General features: G+C 35.6%; 2 protein-coding genes across 2 annotated transcripts in view; both read left to right on the plus strand.

The window, feature by feature from the left end:
- LOC109841816 lies at positions 8872–10352 on the plus strand. The gene is made up of 4 exons (XM_020410754.1): positions 8872–9115; positions 9434–9625; positions 9710–9886; positions 10072–10352. Exons 1-4 carry the CDS (start codon positions 8872–8874, stop codon positions 10350–10352), a joined length of 894 nt encoding a protein of 297 aa, XP_020266343.1.
- The window catches only part of LOC109843176 (exopolygalacturonase), a 26136-nt gene continuing 16175 nt past the window's right edge, over positions 11909–21869 (plus strand). The window contains 7 exon segments of the mRNA XM_020412108.1: positions 11909–11951; positions 11954–12163; positions 12166–12210; positions 12213–12294; positions 12296–12475; positions 20034–20365; positions 21096–21680. Of these exon segments, the coding sequence (XP_020267697.1) occupies positions 11909–11951; positions 11954–12163; positions 12166–12210; positions 12213–12294; positions 12296–12475; positions 20034–20365; positions 21096–21574 (1371 nt within the window). The 3' untranslated portion in view covers positions 21575–21680.

Here is a 21869-nt window from a genome sequence, read left to right on the forward strand (position 1 = left end):
AAATTGTTTGTTAAACATCATCAAAACAAAAAGGCCAACATGTTTTGAGAGGAGGAAGAGATGTTCTAAAGAGGTATTGGAAGTTGGTAAGGGTTTTTGGTTGTTTCTCTTTGACAAGGATTCTTTTGGAGAAGAAGAGCCACTGTAGAGAATTGAGAGCAGGTTCTCAGCTTTGTTTCTTTTCCTTTTCTTTTCTTTTGAGATCTTAAAAAGGAAGGGATAAGAATCCAATTGATTTTTTTTTGTCAAGTACAAATACATTTATAAAATGTTAATGACTTATGTTGACACTCAGCACCGCCGCTCAACGCCGATGCACCCAGAAAACCCGGGGTTTGTCGAAGAAGAACGCTGATAGCGCCCAGAAAACCTGGGGGTTGTCGAAGAAGAACACCGATCGTGCCCAGAAAACCCAGGGTTTGTTGAAGCTACATCACCTATGCTACAGTGTTTCTGCTGCAGTAAATCGAGGTACTATTCATGGGAGATTAATTTTCTATGAATGTTATGTTTAGTGTATTGGCTGTAACTTTCTCATCCGACCTCAGAATGAGGTGATTTAAGATCCATAGGAAAACTATCGAAGAGACCTACAACTTTGGTCTTTTATATTTTTCCAAATATTCTAACTACATCAGTGTGTAAAAGACCCAAACTCTTAATTGATCACATGTGTGGTTTGTGTATTTGCACTCGTATATTCACGTATATATATTGAATTGATCTCAAATCAATTCCTAGCATATTCAAACATATAAATATGATATTTATCATCATATAACAATTGAATTGATCTCAAATCAATTCCTAGCATATTCAAACATATAAATATGATATTTATCATCATATAACATATTTATTATTATTTATCATAAAATATTCATATTCAAACATATAAATATGATATTTATCATCATATAACATATTTATTATTATTTATCATAAAATATTCAAATTTTTAGGGTTTTACAGATAAAATAGTAATAATAATTTAAATGGTAGACCTATGATAGAAATAAATATTAATGTGAATAATTAAAAATAAAAAATTAAAAATTAAAATTAATACATACAATCATTCAAGAAAAGAGAAGAGCCCCCAAAATTCAAGTTTAAAGCACCTTCAATCCTGAAAAGATGAAAAATAAATAATTATTAAGAGAATAAAGGACAAAGATTTGAGAACTTTTTTTATGAAAAGAGAAAAGATAAAATGTGATAATCTTAAGCGATTACAGATATGGTTAGTTTTTATTCAGATGATTTTAAATTCATTAATTGTACGTTATTCAAATTCAAAATCAAATATAAAATACTGGAATTGGAGCTCAAAAAATCATTGTATTTAATTAATATCTTGATTGAATAGATTTAGTTATATATGATTATTATTTAGGGTGATTTAAATTGTACGGTTAATTAAAATTAAAAAATTGGTATATTATTCCTCCATATATATTAATGAATGTTAAATTAGATTAATTTATATTAATGAATATTAAATTATCATGATTTAAAACTCTGGAAATAAGGATGTCACGGGGCATTTATTTGGTGTTTTTGGTTTTCGACGAAGCGGTTAGATGAAGATGGCACGTATCATTTATATTTATGAAAGAGAAATCTTACTTGTCATCTTCTATAGTGTTTAAGGTCATTGATTTTACTTTAAAGTATACCCTAAAAAATAAGATACTTAAACTGTTATATGTTTTTGACTTTTTTCTCAAAAATGTCACAGCACCATGATGGCTAGTTTTGTGTATTCTAAAGATATATGGGTGTGAATTCTATCTTTTATATTTGATGTTTGTGCTTATTATGATAACTGTATACATGCTTAATTAGTAGCTATGTGGTTGTCTTTCTAAGTAACTTGTACAGGATTGCCAGAGGCTTTGTGTGCTACTAGTGGTTTCTATAATTATAGTCAGCGCCAGATCCGGAAAACTTTTTTTTTTTTGGGGGGGGGCGTGGAGGAGTGGCCGAATAACAACTGTCTATTACATTAAATATATTAAAATATAATATTATAAGAATTATTTCATTGAGATTGTTAAAAAATTAAATGGAATTTTACTTTTCGATGAGCTAATTTAATTTGCTACTAAATTCTTTAGTGTTTTTAGATAGGTAGGAGCGCAATTTTTAAACTTATGGAGGGAAAATTATAAATGTTTCAAGGACTTATATAACATTTACTAATTTTTAGGGATGCAACAGCAGCGTTAAGGCACCATTAAAATGCGGCCATGGTTACAACTAGGGGTTTACTCGGTCCGGATACGGCTCGGATATGATGCTTATCATGTCCATATTCGCTTACACATCTCTGATACAGATATAGATACGGATATACCTCGGTAAAGAAAATTCATAACCATATCCGCTAAAATCATATACGGTTATGGATATACATGCGGATATATGAGCGGATATGCATGTGAATACAAAACGGATATGAGAAAACTAGATAGTTTGGAGAAAAACATAGTTCATGTGATACAAAACGGTTCATTAATATATTCATTATAATTGAAAAGTTAAGATTAGACATCCTGATCATCAAAATTAATCACAAATCCATAATCTAAGAATCAAAACTATCGTAAAAGTATGACTAATATGTATTCGGATATTTCGGATATTGTTATGGATATTTCACTACAAAACCATATCCTATTGGTTATAGATTTGAGTAACCATATCTGTATCCTAACGGATATTTCCTCGGATATGGATACAGTTTAGCACCCCTAGTTACAACAGTGCAAACCTTTGTTTCGCCCCCTATATTTTTATATATTTTTGGACAGAGGTATGACAGTTATTAAATAATATTCAAATTAATGGAATAAAGGGGAATAATAGAAATACTAATTGGAGAAATAGGGTGACAAATTGGGATGTGGTAATTAAATACAAAAACATGACGGATTTGAAAGCGTATAATGAGAGGAAATTGGGGCAAATTGGGAGGTGGCAAATATAAAAATATCCCAGATTTGAGGGATAAAAATGCGCATACACATATATATGTAAAGTAATAATAACAAAAGTTTTCCCACATAAGGCTTGAAAATGTTTATATTGCATAATACTTGTCTCAATATTCAACATGATATGGCAATAAATATCAATATTTTGTGGGGCCACTGATATGAATATACAAGTGAAGTACTCGCATATGTAAAATTTGAATATATATGCATATATACATACATACATACATATACATATATATAGTTGAATTCTTTTTGGTGATTAGATTAATAGATTTGAGGTCAATTTGATAATCTAGAAAATGACCCAAGAACCAACAAAATCGATCTACGGTTCAGTTCATCTGAAATGCTCAAAACTGACCCGACCTATAGTTTAGTTACCCCTAGTCCATCCCATTCGTATGAGATTTGTTTGCACCCAACTCTAGTCCCCATTTGTGTTGAAGAATATTATTGATGAACTATTACTGGTGCAAAATAGTCCAGATATATCTGATCAGATCCACAAACATATCCAAAATGGATGTCAATATGGTAGCCAAAATTTGAAACTGGTTGGAAATAGATACTATTTCAGATATTGTTTCAAAGTTTTGGCCAACACAGTTTTGGATACGGATATTGGTTCAAATTTTGGATATAGTACGGAAATTCGAATTCAGATATTGGATTCAAAAATATACTCGGTTATGAATTCAGATATAGATTCGGATAAGGATTTAGATATGGATTCGGATACGAGTATTGACATGATTATCGGTATAAATATTAACTGCATGTGTTTTGGGATGTAGTCATATATTTTTGGTTTATTGGATCGTGCTTTTATTGAGGTAAGCAATTGAGCACTTTAGACTTATTTAAAATCAAGTTTATGTTACACTATAATTTGATTTATTTATTTTATTAATGGATATAATAAAATTTGAGGTCTAGAAGAAAATTCGCAGCACTTTTTGTTTCCATTTTTTGTGTTATACTTTTTATAATTCACTGTATATATATAACTCTTGGCTTCGTGAGGTTTGATTAGATTTGTGTGGCTAACCTTTCGTGAGATTTTTCTATCTACAACAACTTTTTTTAATAAAAACTTTTATTTTTATTTTCTTAGGGGGTGTTAGTCAATTGTGATATTTTCATGCAAAATGAGATAATTGTTAAAGTAGAATAATTTTTCACCGGTAGGATATTTTAGTGGGATAAATAGGAACAATTTTGTGAAGCGTGATATTTTGATAAGATAACATGGGATAATTTTTATAATCATAAAATATATATGTATGCATTTTGAAGATATAAATACTATTTATATATTTTAAACTTACTATTATTGATTGATAATTACTTACAAGAATGTTCTTTACTATTAAATAACTTTTTGTTAGACTATAAGATATTGACAATTATTATTATAATGATGGTCTAATAATGGTGATAACCATAATAGGAAAGAAGTAGAGAAAAAAGAAATATAAAAAATAACAAAATAAATATGAGTTCTATTTTTTTACCACCTAGTTCTAAGTTAAAACTTGTAATAATTTGAGAGACTAGAACTCTCATTTTTATATAGAAAAATAAAAAAGGGATAATTTTGTACCATTATCCCAATTCTAGTTTTATTAGAGTTCTACTTGACTAACACTGTAAAATTTTGTTATAGTTTTAGTTCTATGTAACTAACAGCTTAAAAATTTATCCCACAGATTATACCAGTTCTAATTTTAAGTTCTAGATGAGTAATCCCCTTACCGAATATATTTGTATGCGTTTTTAGAAAGCACTGCGCACGCGCGTCTGCCGCTAGCACTCGCTCGGTTTCTCCCAAAATATAGAGGGTTGGGTTAGGGGCTAACCCAACCCCTCTATTTCTGGGGCGAAAGGCGGAGGCACACACTTAGGGGCTGTTTGGTTGTATGTTTTTACCATGTAAAAGGATAGAAAGTGTAAAAAAGTGGGTCCCAATATCAGCTTTCATCACTTTACATTGTTTGTTTAAATTCTCTTTTATATGAAAAGCTTACACCTTTTGATGAGGTGTCACCGAAAGCAAAATCACCAAATTTAGGAGTGATTTTGTTGGAAAGCTGACACAATGTCATAAATGTCTCCAAAAAAATAATAAAAAAAATCAAAACCTTGTAGAAAGTGGTGAGGTGGATAACCACTTTCCATTTTGTGTTATAAATACTCTAGTTTACATTATACTATCCAAACAATATAATACTGTTATTTTAGGATTCACAAAGATTCCTCACCAAACAATGTAAACACTTGAATAGAAAGTGGTGAGGTGGATAACCATTTTCTATTTTGTGTCATAAATACTCTAGTTTCCTACAGGCATGCAAACAGCCCCTTAGAGCATCTCCAACCGGTAGCTACACCGCTATTTTGACGCAAAAAATTCACCAAATCATCCTCCAACCGAACTCCATTCTCAGCGTCATTTTGGGGGAGAGCTACAGTGCTGCGCCAGATTTGGCACAGCACTGTAGCTTTAGCGCAGTAACTTTTTTTTGTTTATTATTTTGTTGATGATTTTTAATGTTTCTCTTTTTATTCATGATCAAAATATGACATTGTAGCTTTGATTTTTTTAATTATTTTGCTATGAACTATTATAATAAAATTAGAGTATAAAATAATTATTAAAATAAAATTCAACAATGGGAAAAAATAGATAGTTTAATCAAAACACTTAAAATTTCATAATACTAGAACCAAATAGAACATTGAACATAAATTAAAACAACATTGAAAATTAACACTAATTGCAATACATTAAAATTAAAGAAAAATAGAACATTGAACATAAACTAAAACAACATTTCAGTATTCTGGCAAATTATCATCAGAAGGACGAAGATGCTCGAAATATTGGGCAAAAGTACCAGAACCGGTATTTTGAGATCCTTCACCTTGTTTAGTACTTTTATGCATAATTCTTGATTGTTCTTATACAAGAAACTCATGTAGTTTTGGACCAGTTACTTGTGTCAAATATTTCAGTAAAATTAAATTTTCTTCTCATAATTCTTCCACGTCCACTTTTTTTGCCGCAGTTTGAGCTCGTAACATTTGGATTTCATAATTTAGTTGCCTATCAGCATTATTTTTTTCCATCATTGCAATAAATTTTTGATTCTCTTCTTTCATATACTCCATAAACTTAGAACTTTTTTCATCGTTTCTCTTTTTAAATTTTGCTTTCCGTACCCCTATAGGTCTTTCAGTTGAAGTACCACCAAAATCATTGTCATTCATATTAAAATCGAATGAAGCCAGTCCAGGAGATGCTAGTGTGGGAGAGTCTGAAGTGGGAGAGTACTCTGACTGTGATGATGCAAAGTTACCATGTTGCATGCGTCCCACTTGAATTCCAACATTAACATCTGTAAATTTTTTGATATCTTTCAAGATGGGCCATACATGATAATCACATTTTATTAGAATTTTATACCATTATTATCTATTTTATATGAATAAATATACCATTAATAATTGTTGTTAGCTTAGTTTGCACATAAATGAATGAAAATATAAATAAATATTATTAAATGTAAAAACCCCTCAAAATCTCTCTTCTCTATTTTGCAGCATTTTAGAAGCCCATGAAGCAAAAGCTCAAAGAGAAAAATGATTGAAGAGTTAGAAGTCCAAAGAGCATGAAGCCCATCAAGCAGATGATGGCCCAAAAGAAAATGAAAAAAAAAAGAAAAGAAAAATGAAGCAAATCCTTACCCACGTCTCCAGCATGATGCACATCATGTTATAATGAAGCAAAAGTCTACAAAATCAAGCAAGGCCCGTGAAGCCAAAAGAAGCCCAAAAAGCCCAAAATCAATTCAAGAGAGCTCCTGCGGACCAAGTGTGTGGGTTTTTATTTTTTTTTGCAAATAATGAAGAAAACATAAGTGGGTGTATGGACAGAAGGCTAATTTGACCTCCTACGTGGGCCGGAAAAATAAAAATAAAAAGCCAACATTCAAATCCACTTCATGACAAATCCAACCCATTTCTTCAAAAGCAAATTCAAAGTTGAAGATTGTTGCTTGGGGCTCAAGACAAATCCAATGGCTCATATTCATTGAAGATTACTATAAATAGGGGTAGAGAGTGAGGGGTTAAGGGTGTGAAAATTTTTGTAACTCCTTTTGAAGAGGAGGGCTACTCTTAATTGAGAAGGCCTTCCAAAAATTGTAACTTTAGTTGCAATTAATAAAAATAATTTTTTCCTCTTTAAATTTGTTCTTTCTCCTCTTGTTGAATGATGAGGATGGAGATGAAGAGCAATTTGAAGGTTTGCATTTCTTTTCTCTTTTATTTCTTTTTAGTAATTTCTTTATTATTGCTTATTAGTTAGATTTAAATTCATGCTTGTAGTATAGATTTACTTTCTTGTCTTTTTTATTTTCTTTTTGCACTTTAATTTGTAGAGTAGATTTATTTTTCTTGCATTTAATTTCTGCAATTTATTTTGTAGTTTAGATTTTTATTTTCTTTGTAATTAGATTTATTTCTTGTTCATAGTTTAGATTTTTCTTTTCTTTTTAATTTTGTAATTAGTCTTCTTTTTCTTGTTTTTATTTCTTAAGATGTGAATTTAATTCTTGTAGGAATCTTAGAATTGTATGAAACTAGTCTAATTTCTTTTATATTGTATGAATTATTCTCTTGTACTTAAAATGTTCATGTTAGGATAATCAACTAGAGAACTAATCGGTAGAAGAAGAATTTGATAATCTATGCTTATCTTAAATGGTTTGATAGGTTATGCTTATGAATTCTAGGATTATTATCATGTTGTTGTTCTTATCATGAATAGTAATTTTAACTTAGATGATAATTTGATAGGTTACACTTTCCTTAAATGGTTTGATAATCTATGCTTAATAAATCTAAGTTGAAATATGATAAAAAGAGAATAGTTTATATTTTGTAATTGAAATTGGTTAGTGGATTATATTCTAGATTTCTTACCTCTTTTGAATCCTTCATCTTAACTTTCTTAAATTTTCTTTTCATTTCCTCATCTTGCCAATTGCAGTTAGGAGAGTTTGCATTCGACATTGCAAAGATCTTCTGGGTCGAACTTGAGTGATAAAAGCAGGCATTGAGCTATGATAATCACTCTCAACTTGAGACCAAAACTGATCCTTAGATTGGTTTATACCTATGATCGAATTTTAGGAAATGTCAAGATATACATGGCAGAGGTGTGAGTCTTCAGCATTTGTGTATGAAGAACTTCATTGATTTAAAGTCATCTATAACACAAATGAAGAAGATGTATGTTTCTTGAAGTATGATATGTTATTTATAGATGAAAAATGAAAGTGATAACATTTCAAAGAAAAGACATATCAATGACAACATATCAACTTTAAACACTTCATGACAACATATCAAAGAAAAGACACATCAATGACAACATATCAACTTCTGTCACTTCATGACAACATTTCAAAGAAAAGACACCTCAATGATAACATATCAACTTCAAACACTTCATGATAACATTTCAAAGAAAAGACACCTCAATGACAACATATCAACTTCAAACACTTCATGACAACATTTCAAAGAAAAGACACCTCAATGACAACATATCAACTTCAAACACTTCATAACAACATTTCAAAGATAAGACACCTCAATGAGATCATATCAACTTCAAACACTTCATGACAACATTTCAAAGAAAAGACACATCAGTGACAACATATCAACTTCTAGCACTTCATGACAACTCTTCATGACAACATTTCAACTTTCAACACTTCTCGTTTATCATCTCCATCTATTATAAAAGCTCATATTGATGAGTTTGCTAAAATCATAAACCTCTATTTTCAAAAAAATGAATTTTAATAATAGAGATCCTTCTAATTTGTCATCATCATTTTCTGATAATGAAATTGAAGATGAACAATTGATAGATGATATTAAAGCGATTGATGCAGAAAGGGAAGCAGTGTTTCGCATCAGGAACAACAACAATCTTCTCATGGCTTACTTTATCAATCAACAAAACAACCAAGTAATTCGTGGAGGCTCAATTCCTGGTCATATAGTGATCAACCGTGATCGAGAAAATGTTGATCGTAATCTGTTCAACTACTACTTCTCTGAGAATCCGCGATATAATGATTCAATGTTCCGCCGACGATTTCGAATGTCTCGAGATTTATTCCTTCGCATTGTTAACGCCATAAAAGCTCACGCCGACGATTTCGAATGTCTCGAGATTTATTCCTTCGCATTGTTAACGCCATAAAAGCTCACGACACTTACTTTATACAGCATGTCTCGAGATTTATTCCTTCGCATTGTTAACGCCATAAAAGCTCACGACACTTACTTTATACAGCAAATGGATAGGGTCGGTAGACTTGGATTGTCTATGCTTCAAAAAATTACAGCTGTGTTCCGAATGTTGGCATATGGTCTACCAGCGGATGCTACTGATGAATACATTAAAATAGGAGAGTCGACAGCAATCGAAAGTTTAAAGAGATTTTGTCGTGCTGTTGTGGAGGTTTTTGCAGAACAATATCTGAGATTGCTTAACGCTAATAACATTGCCAGACTACTACATATTGCTAAACAACGAGGTTTTTCAGGAATGTTGGGCAGTCTAGATTGCATGCATTGGAAATGAAAAAATTACCCAACGGCTTGTGCGGGCTAATACGCAGGTCGTAGTGGATCCCCAACTATTATTCTGGAGGCCGTAGCTGATTATGATCTTTGGATATGGCATGCATATTTTGGTTTGCCAGGTTCTAATAATGACATTAATGTTTTAGAGGCATCTCATCTTTTTGCAAAACTCGCTGAAGGTATTGCTCCTCTTGCTCATTATGTCATTCAAGGTAAACATTATAACATGGGTTACTATTTAGCTGATGGTATATATCCAAAATGGTCTACTCTTGTACAAACAATTCATGATCCTCGTGGTCCAAAAAAAAGTTGTTTGCAATGAAGCAAGAAGGATGTAGAAAAGATGTAGAACGTGCATTCGGAGTACTCCAATCTCGATTTGCAATTGTGTCAGGACTAGCTCGTTTTTGGAAAAAAGAAGTATTACATGATATAATGACTGCATGCATTATTATGCACAACATGATAATTAAGGATGGACGTGATCTTAATGCTACAATTGAAAATTGGAAGGAAGCGCCAGTTCCGGACGTAGAGATGGTTGTAGATGAAAATGCTCGGTTTGAAAGATTTCTGGCTCGTCATCGACAAATCAAGAATAAAGAAGCTCATATTGCACTTCGAGATGCATTAATTGATCATTTGATGGATGAATATACTAATTCGGAGACTTAGAATTTTATCAATATGGACTGTGTCTTTGTGTTTTATTTTATGTTAAATGTAATGCCTTTTATTTTTAATTTTTTTGCTTGCAAGTGTGATGTTTTCTTTTTTTATGTTAAATGTAATCTTTAGTTGAAGTTATGAAAGTAATATTTTAATTTGATTTAGCATTTAATTTTTATATTTTTATATTATTCATAAAATATATTATTATAATTAATTATATGTATTATATAATTATATAATTATATAATTTGTTAAATATTTTAAATTTCAAAAAATGTTAAAAGATAAGAATAATAAAAGGAATATTCTTTTTGGTGTAACATTTGGTGTAATGGGTTGGAGATGGAATAATGATTTGGTATAAAAACTACACCAACTTAGTGTAAAAACTACACCATTTTGAGTTTTATGATTGGAGATGCTCTAAGCACTCCTCTTTGCGCGCACTAACGGCTCCATGATCACAAGAGGACAAATTAGTAGTCAACCCAATATGCGAAGATAAGCACGGCCACGCTCAGGGCTTGTTTGGATTGAGAGGAATGAGGGTGAAGGGAAGTTAGGGGAACCATTCACCTCCATTCACCTTGTTTGGGAACACTTAGGAGGTGAAGTTAATTCACCTCCATTCATCTTGGTTCACCCCCTAATAGTATAAAAATTGTTACCCCAAATTGGGGTGTAACCAAGGAGAAGGGAATTCCCTTCCCTTCCCTTCCCTTCACTTCACTTCACTCAGTTTCCTTAACTTTCCTTCACCCCCTGCGAATCCAAACAGACCCTCAAGAAAACAAGCCCATCCCTATCTCACCATTATGGTGTGTTTGAGAGTTTACTAAAAGCTTGTTTGGATTGAGGGGAATGAGGGTGAAGGGAAGTTAGGGGAACCATTCACCTTGTTTGGGAACACTTAGGAGGTGAAGTTAGTTCACCTTCATTCACCTTGGTTCACCCCCTAATAGTATAAAAATTGTTACCCCCCAAATTGAGGTGTAACCAAGGGGAAGGGAATTCCCTTCCCTTCCCTTCCTTTCCCTTCCCTTCCTTTCCCTTCCCTTCCCTTCACTCAGTTTCCCTTAACTTCCCTTCACCCCCTACGAATCCAAACATGCCATAAGGGAAGGGAAGGAAATGTAAACAACGGGAAGGGAAGGGAAGGGAATGGAAGAGAATTGTAATATGTTGTTTGGGAGTTGAGTAAGGTGAATGAAGGTGAAAGGAAGTAAATATATGTAAATTTACATAAATGACATTATACTAATAACACATCAGCCAATGAAGGTGAAAGGAAGTAAATATATGTAAATTTACATAAATGACATTATACTAATAACACATCAGCCATTTTATTTGTTTTAATGGGGGTAAGAATGTTGTTATACCCCTTTACCCTCATTTACACTCCTCTACCGCCCAAATCGGAGGGAAGAAAACAAGCAATTTTACCCCCTTACCCCTTCCTTCCTCCTCTCTACCCTCCTTAAAAAAAACTCGCAAACAAGATGAAAGGCTCATTTCTCTTCCCCTCCCCCTCTGCCCTCCATCCAAACAGGGCACAAATGCCTGCTGCTCCTGCTCCACTTCTTTTCCTCCTCCTCCTCTCCCTCCTCGCATCCTCCTACTTCCCCCGATCCAAACCCGACCGTCAGCCGCCGCCCCCTCATTCTCCGTCACCGACTACGGCGCCGTCGGAGACGGCCGCCACTACGACACCCATGCCATCCAATCGGCGATCGACGCGTGCGCGTCCTCCGGCGGCGGCCGCGTCAAGTTCCCAAGCGGCCGCTCTTTCCTCACCGCGACGATCTTTCTAAAATCAGGGTGATCTTGGAAATAGAAAAGGGCAAGGTGTTGGGAGGATCAACGAGAGGGATTATCCGAGGGAGTCCGGCAGGTGGTACGTTGTCTGGCGGAGAACGTTAGCGGGCGGGATCACGGGGGAGGGAGATCAATGGCCAGGGCGAAAAGTTTATCGTGAGGGAGAGCGAGGTTAAGAACGTGATGGTGAGCTGGAATCAGACGGGGGACTGTGAGGGGGACGAGTGCAGGCCGAGGTTGGTGGGGTTCATCGGTTCGAAAAACGTTAGGGTCTGGGACATTACCTTGAACCAGCCGGCTTATTGGTGGTGAGTGGGTGGGTACAGAATGCTCGGGACGTTGATCTCTTTAATTTTTTTTCAGTCTTTCAGATCATTTGAAATTAAAGGAAAATGATTCCGTGATTTTCATTGATTGACAAAGGTCAATAATATACATGAATTGCCACGTGATATTAGGCTAAGATTGAGGAGACTAATAATCCCTAATTAATACAAATCACTATTTTTTAAATATATACATATTCTCTAAATATATACATATTCTGTCACACCCCCGCAGTTGAAGCGGGAGGTTGTCGTACGCTAAGACTGTCCCTGAAATCCTGAAATAACACCAAAGGAAGACCTTTTGTGAAAATATCTGCAATCTGATAGCGCGATGGGACATGTAGGACGCGTACTTGTTCATGAGCAACTTTTTCGCGAACAAAGTGAATATCCATCTCGATGTGTTTAGTGCGTTGATGCTGAACTGGATTCCCGGAAAGATATATCGCACTAACATTATCACAGTAGACCAAAGTAGCCTTATGTATAGGACAATGTAACTCCAGAAGAAGATTGCGTAGCCAACATGACTCAGAAACCACATTGGCAACACCTCTCGGTATTCGGCCTCGACACTAGATCGAGATAATGTGGCTTGGCGTTTAGAAGACCAAAAGAGTAAGTTATCACCAAGAAACACACAATAACCAGAGGTAGATCTCCTAGTATCTGGACAACCACCCCAATCTGCATCTGTATAAGAAATCAGAGAAGTAGTCGATGAAGGATAAAGATGCAATCCATAATGGAGTGTACCCTGAATGTAGCGCAGGATGCGCCTGAGAGCATGCATATGATCATCCATCGGATTATGCATAAATAAACAGATCTGTTGTACCGCATAAGAGATGCCAGACCTCGTGAATGTAAGATACTGGAGAGCTCTTGCAAGGCTGCGATAGTGAGAAAGATCCTCATACGGAGTGCTAGTTTTAGCACTAAGCTTCGGTTTAGTATCAACCGGAGTAGGACAAGGCTTACAAGATGACATGCTAGCACGTTCAATAATTTCTTCTGCATATTTTTTCTGAGACAAAAATAGACCACCAACATGTCGATTGATGGCGATACCTAAGAAGTAACTCAGTGGGCCCAAGTCTTTCATAGCAAATTCGGAGCTGAGAAGTGACATGATAGACTTGCGAAGATCATCAGAAGAAGCAGTGAGGATGATATCATCCACATAAAGAAGAATGTAAGCCATATGAGTACCTTTCCGGTAGATGAAGAGAGAGTTGTCAGACTTGCTCTGAGAAAACCCAATAGAAGAAACATAATCAGTAAATCGTTTGTACCAGGCTCTAGGGGCTTGCTTGAGCCCATATAATGATTTACGCATAAGACACACATGATTAGGACGATCCGGGTCCTTAAAACCCAAGGGCTGATGCATGTACACTGTTTCTTTGAGTTCACCATGTAAAAAGGCATTTTAACATCCAACTGATGAATGGGCCAAGCCTTAGAGAGAGCAAGACTGAGTACTGTTCGAATAGTCGCCGGTTTAACTACCGGGCTAAAAGTTTCTCCACAATCCACACCAACCTGTTGACCTGCACCATCACCTACAAGTCGGGCTTTATGCCTCTCAAAAGAACCGTCAGATTTTTCTTTATGTCTGAAAATCCACATAGACCGAATAACATTAACATCAGGTGGACGGGGTACTAAATCCCACGTCTTATTTGTAATGAGAGCATTATATTCATCATCCATAGCCATTTTTCAATTCGGGTCTTTGAGTGCAGACATGGGGTTACGAGGAAGAAGAGATTTTTTGACACGAGTAAGAAGTCCATGATATTTTTTATTTGGTTTAAAAATACCATGTTGGCTCCTCGTAATGGGTTTGGTTTTTGAACTCGAAGTGGGCTGGAAAATGGGAGGAAGAGGGAGATGTTGTGTTTGGTCAGAATGTGGCCTGAGAGCTGACTGGCAAAATGGGAGGAAGAGGGAGATGTTGTGTTTGGTCAGAATGTGGCCTGAGAGCTGACTGGCCCAAGGTGGAAGAAGATGGTGCTGTAGAGATGTTGTGTTTGGTCAGAATGTGGCCTGAGAGCTGACTGGCCCAAGGTGGAAGAAGATGGTGCTGTGGTGGAAGAGGCGGACTAGGCCAGCTGTGGAGAAGAGGGAGTTGACTGGGATCTAACTGGCGTGTTGGGCAGGGAGGTAATGGGCCCAATTGGCGAGCTGGGTTGCTGAAAAAAGGAGTTGTCCACGGATTGGGCCAGAGAGGGAGAAGAATAAGATTGGGTCTGCACTTGAGTTTGTGGAGTGGACTGATGTTGCAAATGGTTGATCACATAAGGTGATAATCCATTGTCAAGAAAATCATAGGTTGTGGAATTAGGAGTATGCAACTTTGCGAAGGGAAATTCGGTTTCATCAAATAATACGTGGCGACAAATGATAATTTTATTTGATGATAAATCAAAGCATTTGTAACCACGATGATTTGAAGGATAACCCAAAAAGACACAAGGTGTGGAACGAGCTTGAAGCTTATTTATCGTAGTAGAAGGGAATAGAGGATAACATAAGCAACCAAAGACTCGTAAGTGAGAGTATGATGGTTCTTTTTGGTATAGAGTTTTTAGTGGCGATTGATAATCGAGAGTTTTACTTGGTAAAATGTTTAGAAGATACGTTGCCATTTGCAAAGCATGGTGCCAAAAAGACGGAGGTAGTGAAGCATGAGCTAATAAAGTGTGAATGATATTATTAATGAAACAGATTTTCCTTTCAGCTTTTCCATTTTGAGATGAAGTGTGAGGACAAGAAAAACGAAAGGAAATTCCATTAGCTTCACAAAGACTCAGAAATGGACCATTATCATATTCTCTACTATTGTCACATTGAATATTTTTTAATTCCCGTTCAAATTGAGTTTTGATGTATGCTCTTAATTTGAGAAAAGTTGGATAGACTTGAGATTTTTTGGAGATAGGGTAAGTCCACAAAAATTTCGAATAGTCATCCAAAAAGAGCACATAATATTTGTGACCCAAAGAACTCCAAACAGGAGAAGTCCATAAATCACTATGCAAAATATCAAAAGGCAGATAAGTAGAGTTATGAGAATCAACAAACGACAATTTAACATGTTTACCAAGAGGACAAGAATGACAAAGACTCGAAGTTCTAGTATTAGTACATTCAATCAAATTATTCCGCCTAAGGGAGTCTAAAACAGGTGCTCCCGGGTGACCTAAACGGTCATGCCAAAGAGATGAAGACAAAGCTGCAAAAGTGGATGGAGAAACGGCTTGATTATGTGTGGTGGTGGTGGTGATGAGATATAGCTCGCCCCGACTATCACATCTCATTAGAGCCATCACCGTCTGAAAGTCTTTCACAGAAAACCCAAAAGGATCAAATTCAACAGAAACTTGGTTATCTGTAGTGAATTTACGAAAACTAAGTTTTTAATTAAATTTGGGGCATGGAGGACATTTTTCAATACGAATGGAGGGTGGGGGGAGGTAAATTAGCACTACCAAAACCACAAATAGGAATAGAATGGCCATTTCCAACAATTATACCATTATTTTTGCTCAAATTCAAATAAGACGAGAGATTACCTTACGCGGATGTCATATGTGATGTCGCCCCGGTGTCCATATACCAGGACGGGTCGGCCTGAGCAAGGCTGAGTGTGTGAAGGGCTGTTTCAATGTCGGTTGGACTGGGCCTAGTTGCAGTGAAAGCTAATTGTTGTGGTCTTGATCCAAGTAAACCAGGCTGCTGTGGTCTGGGAGCATAATTGGGCCTGGCCCAATTGTAGGAAGGATAGGGACATGGAGGAAGAGACCATATATACAAATCACTATTTTCTAAATATATACATATTCTCTAAATATATACATATTCTGTCAGAAATTACTATTCACTCTCTGGCTTGAAGGGAAGATGCCAATAGTTGGATTACTATGTTTATACATTTTTCTTGGATTTTTTTTATCACAAATAACCAATCGTTGGATTTTTTCTTGGATTACTACATTTATACATTTTTCTTGGGCTCACCCATGGGAGTATGTTATCCTAAGTATAGAACGTACTTAAAGGCGTGTTAATTTGTAGGTAAATCACCTCTTTTATGTGACCCATCTTTGGAAAAGGAACAATGATGGAACAAACATCGTACATGGTCGTTTCAAGCTAAGACAATCAAAGGCACACTGAACTTGCATTAAGAATTTGTCATACCATAATTCCATGAGACCTGGGTCCAAGAAGAGGTGCAAAGATAATTTCTCAACAACACTTAACACTCTGTTTATTTAAACAGAACACAGCCAGAGTTAAGAAATTGGATGAGACAAGTTTGGAGTAACTTGTATAAATTGGAGGACTAAATAGAAACTTCGTATATTCAATAACTTGGGGGCATTTCTAAAAATATGAAGATTTAAGGGACTAATATCTAAAAGAGTAATAGGTAATTGTCTAGACGCGGCGTAGGCGAAACTATTTTTTGTTTAACTTGAGGTGGACGAGGTTTTGCTGATAGTCGGAGGTGGTGGAAGTGTTTAGAGTGGTGGAGGAGGGCGGAAGAAGTAGGACAATATAAAGGCAAAAACCATAACTATGACGTACGCGATGCAATCCGTAGAAGCAGCCTGGGCTCCCCTAGGCTCCTCTAAGACCTAGGTGGTGGCCGGTATACTGCTTACGTCTAGGCAGGTGCTAAACCGGTTTTTACAACATTGAGAGAGGTGTGTTTTAGGACAGGGGCAAGGCACTATTGATGTAGGAGCGAACAAAGACCAAGGTTCATTTTCAGATTCTCTGCACTCCAATTTTCAGATTAATGAATTAGAGTTTTCTGCGAATGTTATCTGCAGAATACTAAGGGTGGTCAGCATGAACATCTATACTTTCTAGGATATTGAGGTAGTCAAATATGTCTTTTAGTATTTTGACGTCATTTAAGAGTTTTCAAGAGTTTTGAAATTCTCATGCTTGGAGGGATGTTTCAAGCCTATATATATCCTAGTGGTCTAATGAAAATGGTAGAGCATGTTGAGTTTGATTATAATTAAGCATTTTTCTTTGTCTCCACTCTACATTTCTTTGGTAGATTCTGCGGGGTGTGAGTCTCTATCTATATTTCTAAGGAGGGGTCTTTGGAATGGTGACTGTCATATTTCTCTGGAGTGGTGAATCTGTATCTCTCGAGTGATAAGCTAAACCCAATTACCGTCATTTATTCTAAGGTGGTGTTTCAGTATCCTTAGTGTGGTCAGCATCCTACCATTATTTCCTTATATTTCCCTTTTATCCATCTCACCCATACCATTACAATATCATTTGGTATCAAAGCTCCGTATCTTTCACATTGATTTTTCCATAATGTCTCCGTATAAACGAGGTGTTCGTGATTTTGAGATGGAAGAAATCTGCCGCTAACTTCAACAACTTTAACAATAGGTGCAACGTCACAGAGAAAATCAGTTACTTTGACACAAGCAAGAGAAAAATCAACTCTTGCAAGATGCAGATTTTGATTACAAGGAAAATGTGCATTCTCCTTACGGGAATAAATTCTTTTTCCCATTTTCATTAGCCTTCCACTTTAATTGAGGAATCTCCTCATCTCTTCGAATTCTCTACATGTAAATTTGATGAATATCTAGAGGAAGATATCATCTTGAAGACCATGGTGAAGCTCTTGCTATTTATCGAAGTTTAATGTGTTTCTTTTTAAAGCTGAGTTTGATTGAGAATTGGAGGGGTACACTAAGGCCTTCGCATTGGTAATTGTTGAGGAGAATGGAGAAGTCAGTAATGAAACCTCTTCAAGAATTCCAAGATGAGGCTCTAAAGGAGACTCTGATGAGTCTCATACCCGATGTAGTGCTTCCAAATGAGACTACTTATCACACGCATCTGAGGGAAAGGTTCAGCGAAAAGTCAATAAGATTATGGGATATGATAGATATTCTTCACAAATTGACATTCTTATCTATATTTGTGAGCATGAGGACCATATGCGGCATATTCGTCAAAGTTTTGGAATGCTTAGTCGAATTGGTGAGAGTGCATTTGAGATTGAACTTTTGGGAGAATATGGTGTATCAACCACTTTAAATATTTGTGATCACGAGTTTTTTTCCCAACTGGGGGAGAATGATGCGGGAGCAAACAATGACCCAGGTTCATTCTCAGATTCTCTGGATTACACACATTGGACTTAATTGTTTCAGTCATAACTTTTTCCTGGAGATTCCAATTTACTCTCCGTTTGAAAGATTAGAAAGATTAATGAATCTATTTTCAAATGAAACTGGTTAAGCATGAATTAGAGTCCTCTGGAGAATGTTATCTGAAGAATACTAAGGGGTGGTCAGCATGAACTTTTATGCTTTCTAGGATACTAAGTTAGTCAAATATGTCTTAGTATTTTGATATCATTTGTCTTTTAGAATTCTGAAGTTCTCATGCTTCAAGCCTATATATATCCTAGCAGTCTAATGAAAATGGAAGTGTGTGTTGAGTTTGATTATAATTGAGCACTATGCTTTGTTTTTGCTCTACATTTTTTTGGTGGATTCCATTGAGTGTGAGTCTTTATCTATATCTCTAAGAAGGGATCCTTGAGTGGTGACCGTCATATTTCTCTAGCGTAGAGTGGCGAATCTGTATCTTTACAGCGATAGGTTTAACCTAATTACCGTCGTTTATTCTAAGGTGTTGTTTTTGTATCCTAAGAGAGATTGACATCCTGTCATTATTTCCCTATACTTCCTTAAGAGAGATCGATATCCTGTCATTATTTCCCTATACTTCCTTTTTATCCATCTCACTCATACCGTCCAGCTAAAGTTGGTAATGGGTGTGGCGTTGCCATGTCCATTTAATGCCTAATCAATTGACGTCACTAGTTACTAGTAATTACTCTTATTCTCCACGTACCTCCTTTTTTACTCCCCCCCCCTCTTTTAGCTTGTTTAAGATGGTTTTTCTTGATGGTTTTCGTAGAGACTTGTATCGCCATGTCCGTTTAATGCCTAATCAATTGACGTCACTAATTACTAGTAATTACTCTTATTCTCCACGTACCTCCTTTGTTACTCCCCCCCCCCCCTCTCTTCTTCTCTTTCTCCCCCCCCCCCTTCTTTTAGCTTGTTTAAGATGGTTTTTCTTGATGGTTTTCCTAGAGACTTGTATCACCTTCTTATTCCCTCTCTTTTTGTTCTTTTTGGATTATCTTGCTTCCCTCCAGAGAGGAAGTGGAACCTCCTATCTTGTTTGTACCTCTTCTGGACCTACAGATTTGCTAGGCTGCAGTAAAAGCTCCCGCAGATAAGAATTTAACCAAAACTATTATTTGATTGCAAGGTTAAAACAAAATAAAAAATCGAATTATGATAATTTTCCTATAATATTTTGATTTCTTTTCCACCTACGGATAACTTAGACATGGATATTAGAGGATATCATATTTCTAGTTTTAGACGTCTGAACTTATTGGAAGCCAGAGAAATCACAACATAGTGCTAATTTTCTTTTCCTGCATCCATCTTTTTTGCAGTTTCCATTTAGTGAGGTGTAACAATACATTGATTCATGATATATCAATATATGGAGATTTCAACTCCCCCAACAATGATGGGATAGATATAGAAGACTCAAACAATACGGTCATCAGAAGATGCCATATTGACACTGGAGATGATGCTATCTGTCCCAAGTCCTCCACTGGGCCTGTGTATAACTTAACCGTTAGTGACTGCTGGATTCGAACTAAATCATGTGCAATCAAGCTTGGAAGTGCTAGCTTTTTTAATTTCAAGAGGCTATTGTTTGATAATATAACTATTGTGGATTCACACAGAGGGCTCGGAATGCAAATTCGAGATGGAGGTAGAAACCTTTCATTTGTTGTGCTTCGTATATTAGAAAACTGGTCATATATAACCTGTTTTGATGATATCTATTTTTCAGTTGCCATGTATGTATCTAATTTCCATGATAGATGCGCCTTTGATATCATGACTTTGTTAACAAGATAAAGTAATATTGTTACCTCCACTCAGACTTAACATAAGCATTCTAATAACTTCTCTTTATAAAGAAATATGTCATATAGATATTAGAATCTGTCTTAATGCTTACTTGGATGCAGTTATATAAAACCTGTTTCACATATCACAGCTGACAAGTTCTCCTCTTCCAACATAGCTTCATGATGACCAAGTATTTCACATACCACAGCTTGAGGACTGCATCCGTTCTGCAGGATCCTTAACATCATCTGTTTCAGTTGATATTCATAAACTGATGTAGTATAAACACTTGCTCGAGGACTGCATTCATTCTGACAAGATCCTTAACGTCATCTGTTTCAATTGATATTCATAAACTGATGTAGTATAAACCCCCCATATCCATATTATATGTCCTTCCTTGGACAAAACATTCAGTATATCTACATGCTTTTTGCGAGTAAAAAAACCTCCTTTCTTATTCTATATACCTACATGCTTTTTGCAAGTAAAATACCTTCTTTCTTATTCCATATCATGCATTCTTTTCTTGCAATTTTTAACATTTTGCAACAGCTCTAGAACTAACACGTTAGTTTACATGGCAGGAAATGTAAGTAGTGTTGTCTTCTCAAATATCAACATGAGCACAAGATATTATGATCCTCTGTGGTGGGGACGAGCAGAACCAATTTACATTACAACCTGCCCAAGGGACTCAAGCTCTAAGGCGGGGACAATATCTGATGTAACCTTTGTTAATATATCATCTGTTTCAGAGAATGGAGTCTTCTTATCAGGTTCCAAGGATGGATTCCTTCGCAACATAAAGTTCAAAAATGTGAATTTGACCTACGGAAGATGGACACGGTATCCAGGTGGGCTGTATGATTACAGGCCTGGGTGTCAGGGATTGGTTAACCACAGCTTAGGCGGGATCATGATGGAAAATGTTTTGGGTCTTGATGTTAATAACGTGAAAATGAGATGGTCAAAAAGCAGCTTAGGCTGGGATAATCCTTTGGAGTTCAGACCTTCAACGGTGAATAGGATTTCTTTCCACGAGTGGCAATCAGATGTCTACTAAAATTGTTCGGAAGTTTTAGCTCTTGGGATGAGAGTCCAACTTCCTTTGTCTATAAATTCCACATTTCGTGTCAGAAGCGAAAAAACTTCATGATTCATCAATCATGGTAATAAAATCTCTTCTTGATTTAGCATTATATAAATCATTCTTTTTCTTGCATCTACGGTATTATTGAGCTAGCTATTATTTGTGGGATGTACTTCTTTCTAAAAATTTTCCTTCTCATTTTTTCCTTTTGTGCGTCATAGTATATTATTGCAAATCAGAAAGTATAAAGATATGAATAATGTACTCT

The sequence above is a fragment of the Asparagus officinalis genome, chromosome 5 (assembly GCF_001876935.1).
Source record: "Asparagus officinalis chromosome 5, Aspof.V1, whole genome shotgun sequence".
Taxonomy (NCBI): Eukaryota; Viridiplantae; Streptophyta; class Magnoliopsida; order Asparagales; family Asparagaceae; genus Asparagus; species Asparagus officinalis.

Excerpts from the sequence above, each read along its gene's own strand:
- LOC109841816 (XM_020410754.1), top strand. The coding sequence starts at position 8,872 with ATGAATTTTAATAATAGAGATCCTTCTAATTTGTCATCATCATTTTCT. Across the intron at positions 9,116-9,433 it reads TGATCGAGAAAATGTTGATC|CTGTGTTCCGAATGTTGGCA; the intron begins GTAATCTGTTCA and ends AAAAAATTACAG. Across the intron at positions 9,887-10,071 it reads TGCTCATTATGTCATTCAAG|GACTAGCTCGTTTTTGGAAA; the intron begins GTAAACATTATA and ends CAATTGTGTCAG.